This window comes from Anolis carolinensis, chromosome 2 (assembly GCF_035594765.1).
Source record: "Anolis carolinensis isolate JA03-04 chromosome 2, rAnoCar3.1.pri, whole genome shotgun sequence".
Classification (NCBI taxonomy): Eukaryota; Metazoa; Chordata; class Lepidosauria; order Squamata; family Dactyloidae; genus Anolis; species Anolis carolinensis.
Window position 1 is genome coordinate 115,166,255 of NC_085842.1, and position 24,816 is coordinate 115,191,070.

The window sequence follows — 24,816 nt, forward strand, 5'->3', positions numbered from 1 at the left end:
TGTCAAGGTTATAAGGACAACTGAGCCTGATACAATAGATGATGAATACAAAGTTTTAATTCTGAGAAATTCTCATTCAAAGAGAGAGAAAAGCACCAGCATCATTTACAAAGTACATGTCAAACTCTCAGGAACAAATTTAATTTTCTTCTTTCTTCTTATTTAGTCCCCTAATGAAAATATAAGCCAATATATCAGTATCAGGTGCACAATCACATCATTTTTCTCATTCTCATTGTCTTTATTTTATTCATTTATATCTTACATCTTATTTTTTAAAACAGATTAGGTACTAACTTTGGTACCCAGCACTATCTGGATTAGTTAATATGTAACACTATTTATTTTAAAAAGCCAATTGTATATAGGTAAACTACCACTCCCATCATCCCATCTTAGGTACCCATCGATGCTTGGGTTAGGCATTTTATAAGGAAAAACATTAGAAATAATAATTCTTTAGTTATTGATTTTATGAATTAAAATTCATAATTTTCTAGGTGAACTATAACTCCCATCACATTGGAAGAATCCCCCCAAACCCTGCCATTTTTTATGATGGTCATGTTGCATCTCTATGTCAAGTTTGGTCCAGATCCATCATCAGTGGGGTTCATAGTGCTCTTCGCATATGGTAAACTATAATTCCCATAATCTTCTGTCATTGTTCCCCAGACCTACCATTACTTAAAGTTGGCCATGGTTGGTAAGTGTGCCAAGTTTGGTCCAGATCTGCAACTGGACTGCAACTCCCATTATCCTCTGTCATTGCCCCTTCCAAGCCCCACCAGTATTTAAAGTTGGTCATGATGGGAATTGTAGGTGAACTATAACTCCCATCTCTTTCTCATCTATAAAAGAAGAGAGGAACTGTAAAAGTGCTTCTAGCTCCATAACAGCAAGTCAGCCCAGAACAATAACATGGCTGATGGCTCTGAAAGCCACCGAAAGGTCCAGCAGAATTGAAAAAGGGAAACCTCCTATCCAGTTCCTGGTCTAAGCCATCCAGAAAGGAAACCAAAGCTGTTTCTGTCCCATAGAGAGAACTTAAAATAAATCAAAATAATGTGGGGTAATCCGTTACATTTAGGAACCCCTGGAGATGAGAGGCCAACATATGCTATCAGTAGATTTCCTTAAATTGAATATGGAAAACTTGCTGATCACAGTGAGATCCAGGAAGATTTTTTTCAACAGACGTCTTAACATTTGCCTCCTTCAGGCATGTTGGGATCCTTTTACTCTCTTGGCTAGTCCTCCTCTGATCTATTAAAAATGAGCCAAGTGGGACATGACACTGGAAAATGTGATGGCTCTCACCCGTCTACATCCTTGGACTGCACAATTTGAAAAAAATATTCTGTATACCTGGACAAGAAGGGGCCATGTCCATTGGATCTGCATTAACTATACAATTCAAGACAGAATGAATATTAGTAATTTTATTTGGAAATTACCATGAAATCCTTCACAGCAGGCTGTTAACTGGTCTGAGTTCTTCAGGTTATAGACTGCAAAGATCCTAGTTGTAAAACACATTTTTGCAAGAAGTAGTGGTCCCAGTCCAGAGTTCAACATGAACTATGATGTGCAGATAATTCATGCACACACATTTCAAAATTCACTGGGGGAATGGGGCATCATGGATCTATTCCTTCTATTGAAGTGTATGCCATTAGAGGTCGGTTTGTGAACTTACTCCTTCAGGCAATGAGGGAAGATTGGATTTGGACCAGAAGAAAGAGACTGTCATCCTCTAAAACACATTTCTAAAATATAGTATTTCACTTTTGGCAATCAGCTGTAGATTGCAGGTATCATATTTACATGAGCGCTGACAAATCACTCAAGATATTTTCACACAGATCTAAATTGAGCTAAATAAGGCCTAATTAATTCAGCAAAGCTTGCTAACATGTAAGTGGACATAAGGTTGCCTTTTTGTAATGAAAAATCATCAGATTTAGGATGTTTACCAGACATATCTCCTCAAACTATGTTCACAGTATTAACAGTACAGATATCATCACCAATGGTTTTAAATGTAAGGTCAACCGTTCTTTTGGGACTTAATTTGTGTCTGTAAAACTGAGAGCTCTTGGAAAATTATATTCATAATACTCTGTGTTATGAAAGCATAATGGAGAGCTAGATAATATAGATAATATCCACATATCTTTTTCTACTTTTTCTACTTTTTTGGGAGGGTGGGGGTTCATTTCGTATTTACTTTTGGCAACAAACAGTTAAGGATGTGACGGTTTTTTCAACTATCTTTTTTTTTTTTTTAAGCATCAGAAACCGTACAACTCTTGCAATGTGCTGGTCTTTCTAGCCAGTAGTTCTCAACCTGTTGGTCCCCAGATGTTTTGGCCTTCAACTCCCAGAAATCCTAATAGCTGGTAAACTGGCTGGGTTTTCTGGTAGTTGAAGTCCAAAATACTAGGGGACCCACAGATTGAGAACCACTGGTCTAGGCAATTACTTAGAGAGTATAGGAGACCCATTTCAGGTGAGTGAACTCTGGAAGAGGATGAAGAACTGCTCTCGTTGTCGTTAAGATACATTTATATTCATAACTCCGGTTTGCACCAACAAGACTAACAATGCATCTTGACTCCATCATCTTCATATCTTGCTTGCTGTGGTACTATTCTGATTTATGATTAGCATTTTGTATTTCCCACTAAACAATAAAGACAACTGAAAGAAAGACAATAAACTCATTTGCAACATGGCATTGCAGAACTGTGGATACCATGTGTTGAGATAGTGTTTTCTTTGTACCTTGAAATTGTTTAAAATACTGATGCCTGAATAAACTCTATCTCTGAATGGTAGTTCCTTTGGCTAAAGTTATTATTTGCTGTCTCTTTGCCTTCCTGCTCTGTTTCATGACTCATCCTAGTTTAGCATCCCACCTGGAAGGATACTGTGAGATTGATACATGTACTGCTAAAAAGACAACTTAGTGGTTCTTGGTCAAATGAAGCCTGAATTGCTAAAGTGTGACTATTGTACTTTGGACAGGTCATGACCTTTGATTTACTGGAAAAGACTATAATGGGTGAAAGCAGGTCAAGAGGAAGACCACACTGCAAGGAGATTGGTTCAGTCCTGGAAAGCAGAGCCCTGGACCTGAGTAGGGCAACTGATGACTGGAAGTCTCTCATTCATAAGGTCATCCATAAGTTGAATTTGACTTGATGGCAAATAGGAACAACAAACCTATTTTCAAATACAAAATATAAAACAATCCAATAATAATACTCATCATAATAAAGCTTCATTTTCTCATTTTTATGCCTTACACCCATCCAAAAATGGCTTCTTCCTAACAGAAAAAGATGAAAAAACATGGTTATAAATGTCTTCAGGATCACAACTAGAGAGGAAAGTGTTAAATCTAACCTCCCCATATGCTGAAGCAATTAATGAAAAATATTTATTATTTTAAAAAACAAGCATATTTTCCAGTGATGTATTTGAATGAGTTATTTGAGGGGAAAATATGATATAAACATTCATACATTTGTAGGTTAAAGGATAGGTTTATCTAAATCAGCTTTTTCAACAGATGAATGTTATCTAGCAGACAAAATCAATCATAATTCTTTATTTATTGAATTCTGCTAAAACCATAGCCTATTTATCACAGACTCTTCTGAAGAACAGCATTGCTCCAGCTCCTTTAACAGGAGCCTGACATACAGAATTGTAAGGTCCCTTCTACACTACCATATAAAATCCAGATTATCTGATTTAACTGGGCTATATGGCAGTATAGACTCATAATCCACTTCAAAGCAGATAATGTGGATTATCTGCTTTGATAATCTGGGTTATATGGCAGTGTATAAGGGGCCCAAATTCCTACAAGCTACTTTTTACACTTGTCTTAATGGTAAAAAGAGATGCAATTATGGAACAATGCATCAATGTTCTTTTATTTCACTACATACTGTAGAAGTGTATGTATGAAGCCCCTGATGGTACAGTGGGTTAAACCTTTATGCCGGCAGACTGCTGATTTGAAAGTTGAGTTGCTGACTTGAAGGTTACCAGTTTGAATCCAACCCAGAGAGAGTGCGGATGAGCTCCCTCTGTCAGCCTCAGCTCCATGTGGGCACATGAGAGAAGCCTCCCACAAGGATGGTTAAAACTTCAAACATCTGGGCGTCCCATGGGCAACGTCCTTGCACCAGAATCTCTTACACCAGAAGCGACTTGCAGTTTCTCAAGTCACTCCTGAGGTTTAAAAAAAATCAGTTTAAAGCAATTGAACAGTTCAGAACAAAAGGAACAAAAGTTCAGAACAAAAGGAACCTGGGCCCTTCCACACACCTGAATCAAATCCCACATTATCTGCTTTGAACTGGAATATATGGCAGTGTGGATTTAGATAACCCAGTTTAAAGCAGATATTGTAGGATTTTCTGCTTTGATATTCTGGGTTATGCGGCTGTGTGAAGGGGCCCTGGAAGAAAGAGAGAGTAACTTGGGGCCCCTTCTATACTGCTTTGAACTGCATTATATGAGTCTAAACTGCCATATAATCCATTTCAAAGAAGATAATCTGGATTTTATATGGCAGTGTTGAAGGGGCCTGGGACACTTCAAGGACCTCTTCACATGGGGCATTTTGCCCCGTTTTGCCGTTTTTATTCACGGCAAGCACGGGGCACACGACACACTGCATGCCCTGCCCACATACCTCCTAAAGTGGAGAGGAAGCAGAAAAGTGCTTTCTCCACCATTACAGGGAGGAAAGTGTAGTTTGGGTAGCTCCAACGGAACTACTCGTATTTTCTCAAGTACCTCCTGATACGGAAAGATTTGGATAAAGATAAAGAATTATACAATTCAACTTTCTTGAAAATCTGGAAGAGGTCTCCTTTGCAATGCAGCCAATTAATTGTCCGATGCCAATAGGCTAGTATTTTGCACTAAATGAATACTCAATGGCATTACAGGATAAGAGGAGAAAAAGAACAGAAGGCTGTTGGACCAGGTCTACCATCTGCTCTTATGATAATTCTTGGCCAAATCGTAATAAAAAAACAAACTAAAAGAACAGCACAAGGTGGGACATATCCACAAATCGGGTGTACAACAAAATTTGTATTCTTATCATTTTCTATGTTTCAACATAGAAAAGATTGGCCCTATTAGATATGCTGTATTTCATCTATTTTAAGATGTTATCAATTGTAAGATGCACCTTCATTTCAATACCATCACCACCAACAAAAATAGTCTAGTCTAAGAGCCCTTTCACACAGCCAAATAATCCAGAATATCAAGGCAGAATAACCCACAACATCTGCTTTGAACTGGGTTAGCTGAGTTCACACAGCCATATATCCCAGTTCAAAGCAGATATTGTGGGATTTTATTCAGCTGTATGGAAGGCGTCTTAGGCAGTGTGGACTGAGCTAACTCAGTTCAAAGTAGATATTGTGGGTTATTCTGCCTTGATATTTTGGGTTATAAAGCTGTGTGGAAGGGCCCTTAGATGCACCCTGTTTTTAGAGATGTTTATATAGGAAAATGTGTCTTAGAATTGAAGAAATACAGTATTTGCTCACTATTAAATAATATGAAAACTACACCTTTTGGATCCTATTATCATCCAACAATTTTTTCTTGAATTTTTATTCAGAATATTGATCCATATTTAGGTCTTACAGCTGTAAAATATCACTTGGGAAACTAGCTGTTTCCATTCTCCATCTAGGCTGAAATACTGGGATTTCTGACAGGTTATGGAAGTTAATCTTTCTGTTTCATCTTGCCCAGTTGAAGTTGTCCCTACCAACTACTACTCTGGAAAGCTTCTAAGGGCCCTTCTAAACTGCCCTATATCCAGGATCTGATCACAGGTTATCTGCTTTAAACTGGATTATATGAGTCTCCACTGACAGATAATCTGGGGTAGGAAGATAATCTGGGATCAGTTCCTGGGATATCGGGGCAGTGTGGAAGGGGCCTCAATCTCTGACTGATCATACTGGACCAGATGATAGCAGTGCCACAAAGGTCAAGCTTAACAGAGGCTACTAGTGGTCAAAATGTAGGGCCCCATTACAGGAAACAAAATACAATGCCATGCATATTTCATATCCCCCTTTTGTTGTTGGCACAGTTTTACTTACTGTATCCGTGCACGAAGCTTCAGTTACGACATTCTCATTTATATCCCTACCTGTGGAAGAATTTCATGAGAGAGAATAAAAGATCCCTTTCATTTGTACTGAAACTTATTGTCACTTCTGCATAGAAGTTTATACCACAAAATGCTATGGCTCATCAGCTTTAAAAGATAGCACTTTACAAAAATAGCACTGCACTAATAATCTTGTTTCTATTTTTAAACCTTGGTGCAAAACAGAGAGTTTAATTCAAATTTGTTGTTCTGTATTTGCAGTCCTGGACACTATTATTCTAGTGTATTTTTTACTACTTAATCAGCTACAGAATTCAGCTCAATAGAGGAGTTGTCTTCTTGGTGCAATATTGTGCAAAATCTGCTAATTAGAAAGAAGGCAGTAGAATCAAAGGCTTTCAGCTAAATAGAGTTTAATAAGTGAGCTGCAATTCCAGCTCTGGAAAAATGAGCGGCAATTAGCACTGCGGGCAACATAATGGCACCTCTCAAAAAGATGCAAATTATAGCCAAAGATATTTGCCACTATGTAATTACTCGTGGATGGTAACAAAATGGGCATCAGTAAAAACATGGGAAGGTGGGAAATTGCCCATGGTCAGTCTGTTACCCTGATGTACAGACAAGTCAGTGTTTACTGTCATTGAAGTTAGTAAAAGAGAAGTGATTTTTAAAGGATGAAGGCAACACATTCCTAAAGATTTTGGGGTTTGTTGTTGCTTTGTATTCTACTGAAATATCTTCAGAGATCCCATAAAGCAAAACAGGAAAGCCCTGTAGGGAAGCGTCCACTGCATGAGCCTTCATAGCTCTCAAATTGCATTTCACAGCCCTTCCAGAGCCCAAGGTTTCCTTTCTGACTCAATGGGAAGGTCATATCCTGCAACACTGTTTTGCATCTCAGATTAAAAAATAATCTCTCCCATTATCCTCACCCTCCTGCACTGGATAAATATCAGCTATTCTCCCGTTCTTTGCTAGCCGCAAAGCCGCAAAGCAGGTTCTCTACCTCCGTCCTTCTTTTCCTCCTTCTCTGGAAGGTGCAAAGGAAAACTGGCCTCCAGGTCCTTGCCATCTTTTTCTCCCAAAATGTTTTTCATGAGGACCAGACGTATTCAAGGAAGCATAGACAGCAAGTGGCTGGAAGCCATTGTTTATCTTTGAAGTGCCTCTAAGCATGTGCCATTTTTAGAATTTAAGGGTGGGCATGTGCCTAGAGATCAATGGCATTTTTGACTCCTCCTGATCCCCAATGAGATGTGACATTTTGAGTGACCATAAGTAATTTACAGATAGTTTTTGTGTTTTTCTGTTTCTTTTTTAAGTTTTTGTTTTACCAAAGGAAAGGTTCCATACCCCGTGCCCGCCGCCCCCCGCCCTCCCGTCCTCCACTCCCAATCAAATTAAATTTAGCTTCCAGAGGCCAAGAGCCGCAGTGGATCTTCCACCATACCATATGCACCTTGTGGGCCACACAGTTCTCACTGCCTGAATTAAATAAACAAATTTAAAAACCATAGATATTACCAGGGTAGGCAAAGGCAGAGGCATCTCCCAACAAAGTGATGCCTGTGAGCACAACACTGCATCCCTTTGCAATAGGACTTTTTATAATTAGCTGAATTTCACCATTACATGCTACATCTCTGGCTGCTCTGAGGAAGTTTAATGTGAGCTTAATGTCCTAATCCTATCCTCGGGCTGCAATCCTGGGTACATTTACATGAATTACAGAGGGATTTACTTCTCTGCAAACATATACAGCATTTCATTTTAAGTGTTTGTACTACATAACATAACAATTGTGGGTTGGGTTATTTTCTATGCCAGTATACTTAAAGACAATTTATAACAGAGGACTTCCTTGACTGATAATAAGAACTTTTCATTAATTAAAAATCTCACCCTTTGAGGTTAGATTGACATGTAAACATAATGAAGAAAAATTCAAAATATTACTGTAGAAACTACCTGCATACCTTGATACATTTTCTATACTCACGTAAGCTTCAAATTTCTAATATAACTCTTTAAACAGTCACATTGAGGAGGGAGAGTATGTCGCTTTAAATTTAGCAAATAACACTTAATGGATTGGTAAATCTGTTTTCTAAAACTAATTAATCTGTGAAGCCGGAAATTCCAATTATATTGGTAAGCATAATATTGTGCTACTTTGAATTGCGCAGCAACTAAAAAGCTCTAATGGAAACAATATCAGTAGAGTGTCAGTTTTAATTCATACTTCATTTTCATGTAAAAAAAATTGCTGCATCCAGGCCATGACTGCATGACAAATATTCTAACATTATATTATTGTAATTTTCACAGCACATAAATACTATGCTTACATTTACAATACGATGCATGTGCAAAATAAATTTGTCTTCTTTCTAATTCTGAATATGTCTTCAGCTTGCCATTCTTTCCCCACATCACCTCCCCATATTTATTGAAACTTAAACATCTGTTTTGCTGCAGTAAGAACTAGACTTAGAGGGAGGAAACCTGAAGGCACAACCAAGGGAGCCCTCAGATAAGTAGCAAACATGTCCTGTGTTAGACTTCAAATGACAGGAATACACAAGGGCTACTAAGGAACATCAGAGCTAACACCCTTCTAGCTAGCAGTTGAATCAAACTACTACTTGGATTCATGAAGTAATTACAGCACTATGGTTAATTGCATGTGCTCAGAGGGGTTTTTTCTTAAAATAAAAGAGGTTGGTAAACAATTCTGGATTTGTTTGTTTGTTTTTAATTGTGATGCATCAGGTATGCAAAAGCAGTTGCAAAGCAGGGATACATTGAATCTGACATGGAGGAAGATGGGAGAAATTATTTGCAAGTTTAAGTTTCTGGAACAGTCATGGCCTGAACCTTCTTCTCTGGTTCTCAAGGTAAGGGAGAGGGGGATTCTAGAATTCTAGAAAACATTGTGTACCAAACTGGAAAGCAATCAGATGATCTTAGTAAACATATTATGCCCACAGCCTTATACTCTAGACACAACAGAAGAACCAGAAACACCCCAAAGAATTTACTTGCTAGCTACCACCTACCTTCATTTGAAAGTTGGCTGCAGTGTATAAGTCGGTTTCGAAAATGTCCATTTTCTTCGACCATCTTAGAAATCACTTTAGAAACTCTATGCCACACTGCAGACTAGAAAGAAAGGCAATCTGTGTATATTGACAAAAACATGGTGCCTAATGCAATTTTGAAAAATTTCTAAAACTCACAAAAGTCACCAAACAATATTTTGTTCCTTTGTAACCCCAGCTAATGGGTTGAGCTTAACAATTAGTAGCCCTTTACTTCTAAAAGTGCAGAATTATCCTATATGAATTATTTCACTCTAACTAGTAGTCATCTCTCCCATGCCACATTGTTTCTCATGAACTAGCATTTCTGAAACTGGTCCTTCAGTAGGTAGGGTCATAACTGGATGCTAATCCCTGGGTAACCATTTTATGGAATGCATTGTGGGTCTAATATAAGAACAAAATAATCTTCTTTATTTTTCTATGTAGAAAAATGCATTTCTTCCTAAAAATATTTTCTGGAGCTACACCAACCACATTTTTCAGGTCATGGGATAGTGATTACACAGGCAATAGGCAAGGACAAACTTCGTCTCTCCAGGTGATTTGGACTTCAACTCCCACAATTCCTAACACCCTATCCGCTATTAGGAATTCTGGAAGTTAAAGTCCAAATCACCTGGAAGGTCGATGTTTGCCCATGTCTGGACAATACTGATACATGGATGGTTTCTGTGTACCCTGCAACCTTCAAAGTTCACATGTATTTCAGTCCCATTTCCCCTTTCTCCCTCTTTGTCCCAGTATTAGTCTATATATATATATATATATATATATATATATATATATATATATATATTATTCATACTTCTTATTCTAAGAATTGCCTGCCTTAGAATCTTGCTCTTTGTTATTTTTCTAAATTATGTCTGCTCTTAATCAGTGTTAGATTAGTTTAAATGATTTCTTCCCTTGAGTACAGACTGGAATAACTAGATGTAGTTTGCTAGTAGGAAAAATGGAACTGTGAAAAAAGATTGTGAGGGAGCTGATTCTTAGAGGTTAGGAAGAACTTTAGCTCAGCTCTGTCAAGGAAAGAGGTTTGAGTAATTCATTCTCTTGGTATATTAGACCAAGTGGTTGCTCTAATACAGTGGTTCTCAAAGTGTGTTCGTGAAGCCCTTGGAGCTTCACAAAGCATACTGACTGAGGGGCTCTGCGATTTCCTCCTCCTCCTCCCGCCTCCTCCATGCTTTCCTCCTTCTTTCCTGCTCCCCCTCCCTCGCCCCAAAAAGCCTTTTTTTCCTCACCTTCTCACCACCCATATCCTTTCCCCCTCACCTTCCTTGCTTCCAAAACCATATTTCCCTCCCACCGCTCAGGGGGTGCTTTAATTGCGTTTTTCCTGTATGGCAGAACTGGCAGAATGGGGTTGGACTGGATACCCCTGGGGTTTCTGTTATCATTATTACTATTATTCTTATTATTACAAAGGCTGGGTAGCCATCTGTTGGGAGTACTTTGATTTTCCTGCATGGCAGAAGGGAATTAAACTATATGGCCCCTAGGATTTCTGCAATTATTATTATTATTACTACTACTACTACTACTACTGCTCCTACTACTACTACTACTACAAACGCTGGGTGGTCATCTGTTGGGGATGCTTTGAATGTTCTTTTTCTGCATGGTAGAAGAGAGTTGGACTGGATGGCCCCTGGGGTCTTCCACTGAAATACGGTTGGTTAAAATTGTTCTTCATTTTTAAATATTGTATTATTCGTTCTTTCTTTTTTGTTTTTTTTGTTGTTGTTGTTGTTGTTGTTGTTGTTGTTTTTTGCACTATTCACAAAATGTGTGCAATGTGCATAGGAATTTGTTCATTTTTTTTCAATTAGTTCACACAAACACTCCCCATCCATCTGCTACTGACTTGGCCTGTCTGTTAAATTTTAAAACACAATGCATCAAAATGTTTGCTCATATCTGATATATATGCAGTATATATAATATAATATATAAACATTTCTTGGGGCCCCACGAGAAACTTTCACTTCAAAAAGGACTCCACAGCTGAAAAGGTTTGAGAACCCCTGCTCTAATAAAATGAGAATAGCATTCACACCTTCCCGAACCCTCTGAGGAAAGAGTGCAAGGTATGACATAGTAAGTTTGATTTCTGCTAATACAAACCGTCAGATAAAACTATTGATGTCTAAATGCACAGGATGAAGAAAGAATAATAATGGATAACATAAATACAAGGATTAGGGAAACAACCAATAAAAAACTTGCATCTAGTCATGCAACAACATGTGTATTTTAACTGTTTGTTTTCTACTTGAAGGAGAAGCAACATTTTGCATAAACTAAGTAAAGTGAAGTGGCACATCAAAAGAGGTGTTGTGAGCTATAGTTTCTTACACAAAGCAGCCAGCACCAACAAACTGTTGGAAGTTTAGGCACTTTCCGAGCATTCATTATGGCAAGCAAATGTGTGTGTGTGTGTGTATTTTTGGAAGAGTCATGACACATCCAAGTACTTGTACACGTTTATGACAACAAGTCTAAATTTCCTCACATTGACATAAGCAGAGTGTGCACGCATGTTAACAATATGTTAATAATACAACTCACAGGGTGGGCCTTAAAGGAAAAAGCAGAATCTTATCTTTAACCACTGTATCTGAAAACTGGTCAACACATCAAAAATGAAAAGTCAGTTTGCATACACTCAAAAACAGAACATCAACACAACCAAAATTGCTCCTCTGTGTTACATTCAATTATGTGTACTGAATTATCATCACAGAAAGTGGCTGAAACCTAATGATAATGAAAGACTACAGCTATGTCTTGTTTGATGGTAAATTATGAGGTATATTTCTTATGGCTTTTTTGACAAAAAGAAGATGCTGTATAATTAATACTAAATATTCCTCAGTGGTTAGTAGTTTTTCTCAGTTTCAACAAGACAGGAATCCTGCAACCCTTCAGGAATTGTTGGGTTGCAAATCCAAGCAATCCTAGCTAGCATAGTCAATGAGCAATGCCTGGAGTTTCAGATCAGCAACATCTGAATTCCCAAACCTGTTTTAAATCATGCAACTGTGACATTTGGATGTATTAAATTTGCTTTTCACATAGCAGAACTAATAACAAACTAGCAATTTAATAAATGTGTCTGGTTTTCTTCAGGCACTAAGTGAACTTCTCAGAGAGTATACACAGCATATTCATGATGGAGAATGGAATCTGCCTTCTTGATATCCTGGCCCTTCCTCCAGTCAAGAAATCCTATAAAGATAATCTAATTTTCTCACTATTTTCCAAATGTCTGAACCAAAACTTCCTTTTTCAAAAAAGAAGAGAAAATATAGACAGATTGGTTCATCAGGAACCATTTCATCACCCAGCATCCCAGGAGCGGTAGTGGTGCAATGGGTCAAACCCTTGTGCCGGCTGGATTGTTGAACTGAAGGTTGCTGGCTCAAATCCGCGAGATGGGGTGAGCTCCTGTCTGTCAGCTCTAGCTTGTGGAAACATGAGAGAAGTCACCCAGCAGAATGGTAACACATCCGGGCGTCCCTGGATAATGTCTCTATAGTCAGCCAATTCTCTCACACCAAAAGCGACTTGCAGTATGTTCTCAAGTTGCTTCTGACATGATAACAGAAAGCCAGCAACCCAACACTACATTTTACGATCAACCAAAAAATTATGAAAGTGAACATGTTTTCATATTGTTTAGCATTATTTTTCAGGCTAATGCAGGTGATGGGTTAAAAAGTCCATATTTTAGTCCAAACAATATCAACTTTTAACAAACAGTTAGCCAGTGTGGTGTAGTGATCCCAGTACTGGATTAGGACTCTGCAAGCTCATGGTTTGACGCTTGCTCAGATAGAAACACATTGAGAGCCCCTGAGCAAGTCACACTATCTTAGCCTTGGAGAAAAGTAATGCAGACTCCTTTGGGACAAAATTTGTCAAGAAAACCTTGTGACAGGGTCACTTTGGGTCAACATAAATCTAAATTAATAACAACAACAAATATGCCCCAAAGGGTGACATCCAAACAGCAGCCTCTCTTACAACCAAGGCAGGATTTGAAGGAAGAATAGCCTTTCAAAATTCCAAGTCCATTGAGCTTTTGTGCCTGGAAGCAAACAAAGAGCCAATACAGCTGTTGGTACAAGGCAATCATGGAATCTTTCTAACCATTCCCAATGAACAGCATTTGATCTAGCTAAATAAACATTTTTCAGAGGCAACCCAGAATGATTGTGTCCCATCTGCAGAAGGAGGTGATTTGCTTGCCATAATAATATAAATGCACTTTAGGTAAAGGCAAAGGTTTCCCCTGATGTTAAGTCCAGTCGTGTTCGACTCTGGGGGTTGGTACTCATCTCCATTTCTAAGCCGAAGAGCGGGCGTTGTCCACAGACACCTCCAAGGTCATGTGGCCAGCCGAGCAGTACCTATTGATCTACTCACATTTGCATGTTTTCGAACTGCTAGGTTGGCAGGAGCTGGGGCTAACAGCGGGCGCTCATTCCACTCCTGGGATTTGAACCCCACAAGTTTTGGTCCGCAAATTCAGCAGCTCACCACTTTAACACACTGTACCACCATGCACTTTACCACTGCCAAAAACTGAGCAACCCTAATTCAGGATTGCAGGTTTGCAGTCAAACTAGGCCCATCTACATACTGGACTTCATGTTGAGCAGGTCTGGAGTGGCAGTATTCCAGAGTGGACCTATCTCCATTTCACTATGGAAACAGAATGGAGTTCAGATTGGCCACCTTCACCTATGTCATTTCTTGGTTGTGGTAGTTGTGCCCACAGAGCCCTAAAGAACTGCTGGCTGTCACTGGGTGCCTTTGCAAGTGTCATCAAAGGTGCCACTGATTTGGAAAGGAGAGAAATGTCCCCCGTCCCCTCTACAAGTTGCACAGGTGCCTCTGATGACATCAGCAATGATGTCCAGTGACAGCCAGGGGCCTCATGGACACTGCTATTCAGACCACCTTTGTAGTTCACACCACTACGAAGTGAGGGGCTGCTCTGGAGCTCCATGGAAACTCTGGGGCATTCCCAACTTTCCCTAACACAGATTAAAACTGTATTGTGGTCTTGCCCTGCATCTGGGGTGAGATGTCCTGTATACCATGCAAATACCATAGAATTAATTCTTGCCCAGTTGAGGACATGTGGCCCATGTTGATGTACCCACTGTGACTGTAACTTTTTGGGACGAGTATAACCTCATTCAATACAAGTGAAATACTTGCTCATTAATCTGCCTTGTGACTATCTATGTCCGTATTTATGTTTAGTTACCATACCCTTCTCCAGTCCACTATCAACACTAGTTCAGAATTAATGCTAATTAGTCAAATTAGTGCAATGTATTTCGATTTGAATAGAAAGGAGACACAGCATACTAGGGACACTGAAGCCCAAGGCTCCAAGTTACCTCTGTCACTCGTGTTATGCAAATGTTAAATAGCATAGGGGACAAGATTGAGCCATTGACAATCCCACAGGCCAATGTCATCATGTCAAACAGGAATCCCTCAATGTTTCGGAGTTTGCCCTCCAGGAAGACCAGAATCATTGTAAAACTGTGCTTCCAGGTCCCAATTCCAGACAGCCAACAGAATCTGTGGATCAGTGTGAACAGATGTTACAGATTGTTTTGTCATAAGATGACCTTCTTCCTCTCATCCTCACCATGTTGCCATGTCTCCTGACAACACGGCTTGCCTGGCTGCTCTAGGCATTGGCACGAAGGACAAAACTGAACAGCTCATTTCTCCATGTGCTGCTTTTTTACCACACTTCATAAGCAACACCATCTGTGATTTTCTTGTGTTGCTGTATACAAGAATTATTTTTGTGTACAAAAAGCATCATATCAGGCAGCCTTACTCCCCCCTCTTTAAAAAACCTGTTAGGGATTCAGCATGCAAGTTAAAGCTTTGACCTTCTTCCACCCTGTATGGACATTTATTCTGCACTGTGCCACTATCATACTGTGTTTTCCTCAACCTTTATTGTCTTCAGTCAAGGATATGGAGACAGGGATGATGAAACACACAATGAATACATAATATGGGATTTGCCTGCACATTATAGAAGAGAAAAAACCTGGCACGATAGGCTATTTTTGCACCCACCCCATACACTCCATTCAAATAATGTGCAGTTATTCCTTCAGAGCCTTGCTAGCTTGGGCTCATCACAAACAATTTTGTATTTCTGTTGAAGCAGATGTGAACATCAGCACTGGCATTTTTCCCCTGTTCAAAATATCTATTGTAATATAAAAAATGTATTAATTGGAATTAATTCTAGAGTGAGAATTAAAATGTGTGTGTCTTTGAGAACATGCAAAGAACATTTCCTTTATTATCAATCAGCAAAAGTGAAATCCCACAGGATAATAGGGAAATGCTTCCAGATCACCAGACATGAATTCTGGGCAATTTTGAATTCCTAATATTTCATCTGAAAAATCTCATCTCTGTTCTTCATACTACAAATATTTTACCTTTATCCACAATCGGGCACATTACTATTTCCATAACAAGTTAACATATGCTTAAACAGCACAGCGTACCAGAATGGTTAGCTAGCCAGTTCCAGAACTTTATCCAGAACATCTTCATGTTTTATTTCTAGTGCTATTGTATTATATTAATATTTTACCTTTTTCTTGTGTTTCCTGATTACGTTGTTAACATTTTCCAAAGGAGCAGAAAATTCAAATACATCTCTTTGGGACTCTTGGCAGTCATCTATTAAAACAATTGGATTACATTTATTTAAACTGCTTGTATCCAACCAATAAAACTTGGTTCTGAAACTTCAAAGGTTAAATCAGATCACACAAGTTTAATTACAATCTTATTTTCCTCCCTCCACTGCAATCATGTGGCAAATTTAAGTGGTCATCTCCAGAAAACTACTTTTAAAAAATCAATATTTCATATCACTTGAAAGCAGGAGCTCCAATCTTCCATAGGTACTGTATAATGCTGTCTTACATAGCTCATCTTCTTTCTTCAGATAGCACCTTTAACTAAAGGAAAGATAGCAACTGAAGTAAGGTGATTGTTGAGGACTCAGTATGTTGCCTGCTGCAAGTGTGAAAGGGCCTTTTGATTCTACAGGAAAAATCAATTTTTCAGGATTCACTTGTACCTTTATACGCACTAAAATCAAGTTTTTCTCCCTATGTCTATGCCAACTGCACTTTTTGTGGTACTTTTGGGCTTAATCCAGTGGTCGTCCTATCTACAACAGCTTCGTTGAAATGAATGAAAATGTTAATCAAAACTAGCCTAAATAATATAATGTATTTCAATAGGTCTATTTTAGGTGAGAAAATGCTGGATTTAGCCCAAGGCTGAGCAAAGGAATCTATAAAAGGTAAAGGTTTCCCTTGACGTTAAGTCCAGTCATGTCTGACTCTGGGGGTTGATGCTCATCTCCATTTCTAAGCTGAAGAGCCGGTGTTGTCCGTAGACACCTCCAAGGTCACGTGGCCGGTATGACTGCATGGAGCGCCGTTACCTTCCCGCCAGAACGGTACCTATTGATCTACTCACATTGGCATGTTTTCGAACTGCTAGGTTGGTAGAAGCTGGAGCTAACAGCGGGCGCTCACGCTGCTCTCGGGATTTGAACCTGGGACCTTTCGGTCTGCAAGTTCAGCAGCTCAGTGCTTTAACACACTTCGCCACCGGGGCTCTATAAATGGTATAAACTCTGAAACAGACTGGTTCAAGATTGGGAAAGGAGTACGGCAGGGCTACATACTTTCACCCTACCTATTCAACTTGTACGCAGAACACATCATGCGACGTGTGAGGCTTGACAAATCCAAGGCCTGAGTTAAAATTGCTGGAAGAAACATCAACAACCTTAGGTATGCAGACGATACCACCCTGATGGCTGAAAGTGAGAAAGAGCTGAGAAGCCTTATTACCATGGTGAAAGAAGAAAGTGCAAAAGCTGGGCTGCAGTTAAACATCAAGAAAACCAAGATTATGGCAACAGACTGATTGATAACTGGCAAATAGAGGGAGAAAATGTGGAGGCAGTGACAGACTTTATATTTCTAGGCGCGAAGATCACTGCAGATGCAAACTGCAGCCAGGAAATCAGAAGACGTTTACTTCTTGGGTGGAGAGCAATGGCCAAGCTCAATAAAATAGTGAAAAGCAGAGGCATCAGACTGGCAACAAAGATCTGCATAGTTAAAGCAATGGTATTCCACATAGTAACCTATGGATGCGAGAGCTGGACCATAAGGAACGCTGAGCAAAGGAAGATAGATGCCTTTGAATTTAGTGCTGGATGAAAATTCTGAGAGTGCCTTAGACCGCAAGAAGATCCAACCAACCCATACTCCAGGAAATAATGCCCAGCTGCTCACTGGAGGGAGGGATATTAGAGGCAAAGATGAAGTACTTTGGCCACGTAATGAAAAGACAGGAAAGCTCGGAAAAGATCATGAAACTGGGGAAAATGGAAGGAAAAAGGAAGAGAGGCCGGCCAAGGGCAAGATGGATGGATAGTATACTTGAAGTGACTGGCTTGACATTGAAGGAACTGGGGGCAGCGAGGGCCGACAGGGAGATCTGGCGTGGACTGGTCCATGAGGTCACAAATAGTCGGAGGCGACTGAGCGAATGAACACACACAACACACATTGAATAATAAATTATTTCAGAATTGACTTACCCATTGTCCAAAGACTATTTCTAACAGACTTTAGAAATAAAGTTAAAATACTGGTAAATTTAATTGTAGTGTGTAGACAGCAAAATTCAGCACATGTTGGAGTTTCTATATGTTTTATAATTGCATCCATGAGAAGAATATCAAAATATGCTGTGTCATCTGCTAGTGCCATGCTGACAGAAGAAGCAATACACAATTCTCTTTTTAAATGACCTGTACTGAATTTAGCTATTTCTGCTAAATGAATTTAGCCAATTGATGCTGATGTTTGCTGCTTATGTTTTATGTTAGATATAATTTATCTGATAGGTTATGTTTTAGTTAACTTTAGCTGTTATGTTCTAATTTGCCTTTATATGATGGGTTGAGCCCCTGTTGGCGTGGCGAGTTAAACCGCTGAGCTGCTGAACTAGCTGACTGAAAGGTCGGAGGTTCAAATCCAGGGGGCGAGGTGAGCTCCCGCTGTTAGCCCCAGCTTCTGCCAACTTAGCCGTTCGAAATCAGGCAAATGTGAGGAGATCAATAGGTACTGCTCTGGTAACAGTGCTCCATGCAGTCATGCCAGCCACCTGACCATGGAGACAATGTTAGCTCTTCAGTTTAGAAATGAAGATGAGCATCAACTGCCAGAGTTGGACATGACTAGACTTAATTTCAGGGGATAAACCTTACCTTTACTATGTTGGGTTATTTTGTGCTATTATGTTTTATGTGTTGTTGTATTAAGGCGTTGAATGTTTGCATTTTTTATTTATTGGAATCTGCCCTGAGTCCCTTCGGGGAGATGGGGTGGAATATAAAGTTGTTGTTGTTGTTGTTGTTGTTGTTATTATTATTATTATTATTATTATTATTATTATTATTATGCAAAAAGGAATGTATTTCTCCCTAAATTCTGATCCTTGCATTGTCAGGAACCAAGGAGCTTTTCCAACTTTATAAGGACAAAATCCTTTGTCCACCAATGGAAAGATAAGATCTAATTCCTTGCTGATTTAAAACTGCAAGTCTCAGCATTTTAGGGTTTAAAAATTATGAACACAGTGAACAGAAAATATACAAAATTAATTCAAATTATTATTATTATTATTATTATTATTATTATTATTATTATTATTATTTTCTTACCTGTCTATACCTGAGGGCTGTGGCAGGGAACAAGAGGAAATAACACACACATGAATGGACGAAGGATTGGGGGAAATCCAACCCCAAATAGGGAAACAAGTTGTCCAGGAACACCTGGCTACTCTAAACGAATTCAAGTTGCCAGGGCCAGATCAGCTACATCCAAGAGTATTGAAGGAACTAGCGGAAGTTATTTCAGAACCACTGGTAATCATCTTCGAGAGTTCTTGGAGAACAGGAGAAGTCCCAGCAGATTGGAGGAGGGCGAATGTGGTCCCTATCTTCAAGAAGGGAAAAAAGAACGACCCAAACAATTACCGTCCGGTCAGCCTCACATCAATACCAGGCAAGATTCTGGAAAAGATCATTAAGGAAGTGGTCTGCAAACACTTAGAAACAAATGCGGTCATTGCTAATAGTCAACACGGATTTACCAAAAACAAGTCATGCCAGACTAATCTGATCTCTTTTTTCGATAGAGTTACGAGTTGGGTCGATACAGGGAATGCTGTGGATGTAGCGTACCTGGATTTCAGTAAGGCCTTCGACAAAGTCCCCCACGACCTTCTGGCAAACAAACTAGTAAAATGTGGGCTAGACAAAACTACGGTTAGGTGGATCTGTAATTGGCTAAGCGAACGAACCCAAAGGGTGCTCACCAATGCGTCGTCTTCATCATGGAAAGAAGTGACAAGTGGAGTGCCGCAGGGCTCCGTCCTGGGCCCGGTTCTGTTCAACATCTTTATTAACGACTTAGACGAAGGGTTAGAAGGCACGATCATCAAGTTTGCAGATGACACCAAACTCGGAGGGATAGCTAACACTCCAGAAGACAGGAGCAGAATTCAAAACGATCTTGACAGACTAGAGAGATGGGCCGAAACTAACAAAATGAAGTTCAACAGGGACAAATGCAAGATACTTCACTTCGGCAGGAAAAAATGGAAATCAAAGATACAGAATGGGGGACGCCTGGCTTGACAGCAGTGTGTGCGAAAAAGATCTTGGAGTCCTCGTGGACAACAAGTTAAACAGGAGCCTACAATGTGATGCGGCAGCTAAAAAAGCCAATGGGATTTTGGCCTGCATCAATAGGGGAATAACGTCTAGATCCAGGGAAGTCATGCTCCCCCTCTATTCTGCCTTGGTCAGACCACACCTGGAATACTGTGTCCAGTTTTGGGCACCGCAGATGAAGGGAGATGCTGACAAGCTGGAAAGCATCCAGAGGAGGGCGACTAAAATGATTAAGGGTCTGGAGAACAAGCCCTATGAGGAGAGGCTTAAAGAACTGGGCATGTTTAGCCTGCAGAAGAGAAGGCTGAGAGGAGACATGATAGCCATGTACAAATATGTGAGGGGAAGTCATAGGGAGGAGGGAGCAAGCTTATTTTCTGCTGCCCTGCAGACTAGGACACGGAACAATGGCTTCAAACTACAGGAAAGGAGATTCCACCTGAACATCAGGAAGAACTTCCTCACTGTGAGGGCTGTTCGGCAGTGGAACTCTCTCCCCCGGAATGTGGTGGAGGCTCCTTCTTTGGAAGCTTTTAAGCAGAGGCTGGATGGCCATCTGTCGGGGGTGCTTTGAATGCGATTTCCTGCTTCTTAGCGGGGGGTTGGACTAGATGGCCCTTGAGGTCTCTTCCAACTCTACTATTCTATGATTCTATGATTCTATGATTCTATCACATCAGTTAAACGAGCATATAAAACCAATGATGATGGTAGTGGTTTTCCCCTGACGTTAAATCTAGTTAGTCGTATCTGACTCTGGGGGTTGGTGCTCAACTCCATTTCTAAACTGATGAGCAGGCGTTGTCCATAGACACCTCCATGGTCATGTGGCCGGCATGACTGCATGGAGCACCATTACCTTCCAGCCGGAGCGGTACCTATTAATCTACTCACATTTGCATGTTTCCGAACTGTTAGGTGAGCAGAAGATGGGGCTAACAGCATAAGCTCACCCCGCTCCCCACATTCAAACCACTGACCTTTCGGTCAGCAAGTTCAGCAGCACAGTGGTTTAACCCGCAGAGCCATCCACCAATACTTTAGAAACCATAATTTAAAACTAGAGACTGGTTGCTGATTTAAACAGAGGCCCCATCTACACTGCCATATAATGCAGTTTGAAACTGCATAAACACAGTTTAACTGCCTTGAACTGATTATATGGCCAATGTAAACTCATATATGGTGAGTCTACACTGACCATATAATGCATTTTTAAACTGCATTACATGGCAGTGCACATGGGGCCGCAAATAGTGTCTTGAGCAGAGGAAGCCAGAGAGGTAAAACTACATCTCCCATGAGTCCATAACATTGAGCCATGGCAGTGTGGAGCCCCCGATGGAGTTGTGGATTAAAGCCTTGTGACTTGAAGGTTGGGTTGCTGATCTGAAAGCTGCCAGGTTCGATTCCCACTTGGGGAGAGCGTGGATGAGCTCCCTCTATCAGCTCCAGCTCCATGCGGGGACATGAGAGAGAAGCCTCCCACAAGGATGATAAAACCATCAAAACATCCAGGCGTCCCCTGGGCAACGGCCCTGGAAATGATCAATTCTCTCACACCAGAAGCGACTTGCAGTTTCTCAAGTCGCCCCGACACAAACAAAAAAAAGCCATGGCAGTTAAAGCAGTATCAAACTGCATGAATTCTGCAAACACAATATATGTACTATCCCTGGCATGGGTAAACTTGGGCCTTCCAAGTGTTTTGGACTGTAACTCCCACAATTTCTAACAGCCTCAGGACCTTTCTTTTTCCCCCTCAGCCACATAAGCAGCTGAGGAGGGAAAGGAAGGGGCCTGAGGCTGTTAGAAAATATGGGTGTTGCAGTCCAAAACACCTGGAAGGTCCAGGTTTGCCCATGCCTGTGCTATCTTCTGTGCTCTGCTCATACCAGTTTGCTTCGGACTACTGGAATCCATGGAGCAAACAGCCTCCCTCTCACAGCTCCAGTCCGCATTGGGTGCGCATGGCAACTCGGGCGTCTCTTTGGCTGTGGTGGATGCGGCCTGCCCTTCTCTGCCTAGTTGTTGGCTTCCACAGGCTCCTGCTTTGCCCGCTTGCATCTTGGGACCAGCTCGAAGCACAAAACATGGGCTCTTTTGTCCCCGGGGGGAAGGAGAAAGGGTTGCGCACCCAATTCCCTCAGAAATGGGTGTTGCCAGGGGAACTTTGCCCTCAGGCCTGAGGTGGCCGCTGCCATAATGAATCACAGAGCCACAGCGGTGGCTACCAAAACGGTTCACATAGACAATCCGGAACCTGTTTCGGCCGAAGCGGGAGCCATGAACAGGCTTCATGGCGAGGAGTGAGGCCTAGCTTGAATTCAGAGAAGCAGCCACTCCCCCTCATGAGCCCAAGAGGGAGGAGGGCTCAGGGCTGAACCAATGAACAGTGGCCAGGGGTTCAGGGAGAACCCAACACTGCAGAGCCCATGCACTTTAACTGGTATAGCTCGATGCTATGAAATCCTGGGAGTTCTTTGCTCGGCTGAAACAAAACAACTCCCAGGATTCAGTAGCTTGGAACCAGGGCAGTTAAAGTGGTGTCAAACTGCATTAATTCCGCTGTGTAGATGCGCCCAAAGAGGAATGGGTGTGAGAAATTATATAAGAGAAGAAAGGATCGGAAGTGCAGAAATATACTTCCAACATCTAGATTGGGCCTGGATGACTCATGCAGCAGCAGCAGTGAGTAAGCAATTTGCTTCCTAGGAAAGAAACAGGCAATCTGACATAAATATATGTCAATGTGCAACCACAACAACAACAACAACAACAGGATTGCTGTGTGTGTTCTGGGCTGCATATGGCCATGTTCCATAGAATCATAGAATAGTAGAGTTGGAAGAGACCTCACGGGCCATCCAGTTCAACCCCCTGCCAAGAAGCAGGAAATCGCATTCAAAGCACCCCCGACAGATGGCCAGAAGCATTCTCTCCTGACGTTTCGCCCACATCTATGGCAGGCATCCTCAGAGGTTGTGAGGTCTGTTGGAAACTAGGCAAGTGGGACTTATATATCTGTGGAAAGTTGTGGGTGGGAAAGAATCAGCCAAGCCTTGAAGCTGCAAGGCTTTTCAATGCGACTCAAGGTGATTAATTGCAACATTCACACCTGTCTCAAACAGATTTGACATGAGTTCTTTCTCCCACCCTGGATCTTCCATAGATATATAAACCTCCCTTGCCTAGTTTCCAATATACCTCATGATCTCTGAAGATGAATGCCATAGATGTGGGTGAAACGTCAGGAGAGAATGCTTCTGGAACATGGCCATACAGCCCGGAAGACTCACAGCAACCCAGTGATTCTGGCTATGAAAGCCTTCGACAGCAGAACAACAAAAGGCTTATAGAATTGGACACTCCATGCCTATGGGTGCTGTCTCCATGGATTCAACCATCCATAGCTGGAAAATATTAACACACACACACACACACACACACACCTCATTACTTCACCTTTGTATATAATGGGACTTGAGCAACCATGGGTTTTAATAATCCCTGGGGGCAAATATCAAAGGCTAGTCGGCATTGCTTTCAAGCTTTCATTAAGTGCAAATGACTTCTTTAGAATATTGCCTTATGCTTTAATATACAGAACCATTTTTTCCATATCTGAACTCATTTATATATTTTGGTTAAAAAAAAACCCAATCCCCTTCTCCAAATGTTAATTTTCAAAATATATTATGGGACGTGAGCATCCACAGATTTCGGCATTCATGGCTGGTCCTGAAACGAAACCACAGCAGACACCAAGGACCCACCACCCACAATGGGTTAAACCCTTGTGGCAGCAGGACTGCTGATTGAAAGATTGGCGGTTCAATTCCAGGGAATGGGGTGAGCTCCCGTCTGTCAGCTCAAGCTTCCCATGCAGGGACATGAGAGAAGCCTCCCACAGGATGGTAAAACATCCAGGCGTCCCCTGGGCAACGTCCTTGCACACAGCCAATTATCTCACACCAGAAGTGATTTGCAGTATCTCAAGTCGCTCCTGAAATTTAAAAGAAATATTTAAATCAAAATTTGACAGGGTTTTCAACAGAAGATGTTCTGGCCATTAATGCACCAAGCCCAAAAGAGCAGAAGCAGATAGACAGCAATAGGAGTTATTATTTGGTTTCTCTCCACCCAGCACCCACATCGATCCATGCCATGTTATAATATCAGTACAATTGTAACTGACTGAAAGAATGAGATACATGTTAGAAGGGAGTCTCTTTTCAATGGCAGCATTGCCTTGGTCAATTGATCATATTGAGGCAGCTTTGTGGTTGCCATGGATTTTCCACTGGGTGTTGCTGTGCTGAAAAGCTGACATTGGTTTTTCCTTTGTTTGTTTTTGCATTTGTATTTTAGCTTTTGCTGCTGCTTCAGAAACATTGAAAAGAGTGAAGTAAATTCTTTATTCCTCTGCATGCATTCTTTCAACCTTTGGGTGAATTTACAGTGCCATATGGTCAGTGCCGGCCCAACGTAGTGGCCAATGTAAGCACCCTTGGGGGGGGCGCAATTTCGGGGGGGCGTGGCCACTAGGTTCACCTACAAGGCGAAATTACCTAGAGCCACTTCTGCATATGGTGCAGTATGGTCAGTGTAGGACCATATAATGCAGTTAAAATTGCATTTTATGAGGCTACAACAGGCATTGGCAAACTTAGGCCCTCCAGGTGTTTTGGACTTAAGCGGCT

The 24,816-nt window shown here is 40.9% G+C and overlaps 1 protein-coding gene across 1 annotated transcript; it reads right to left on the minus strand.

The window, feature by feature from the left end:
- Nucleotides 1-37: 37 nt before the first annotated feature.
- On the minus strand, nucleotides 38-22,566 carry c2h5orf47 (chromosome 2 C5orf47 homolog). Its single transcript, XM_062970425.1, has 5 exons — nucleotides 22,009-22,566; nucleotides 15,929-16,017; nucleotides 9,225-9,331; nucleotides 6,156-6,201; nucleotides 38-3,334 (listed from the first exon to the last, which is right to left on the minus strand). The coding sequence occupies exons 1-5, from the start codon at nucleotides 22,412-22,414 to the stop codon at nucleotides 3,308-3,310; spliced, it is 675 nt and encodes a 224-aa protein (XP_062826495.1). The 5' UTR covers nucleotides 22,415-22,566; the 3' UTR covers nucleotides 38-3,307.
- Nucleotides 22,567-24,816: the final 2,250 nt, after the last annotated feature.

What these genes read in the sequence shown, in the direction of transcription:
- c2h5orf47 (XM_062970425.1), bottom strand. Translation starts at nt 22,414, where the DNA reads ATGAAGCCTGTTCATGGCTCCCGCTTCGGCCGAAACAGGTTCCGGATT. An exon ending in CAGTAGTCCGAAGCAAACTG is followed by an intron (nt 16,018 to 22,008) that starts GTATGAGCAGAG and finishes TTGTTTTAATAG; the next exon opens with ATGACTGCCAAGAGTCCCAA. An exon ending in TCAGGAAACACAAGAAAAAG is followed by an intron (nt 9,332 to 15,928) that starts GTAAAATATTAA and finishes CTTTCTTTCTAG; the next exon opens with TCTGCAGTGTGGCATAGAGT.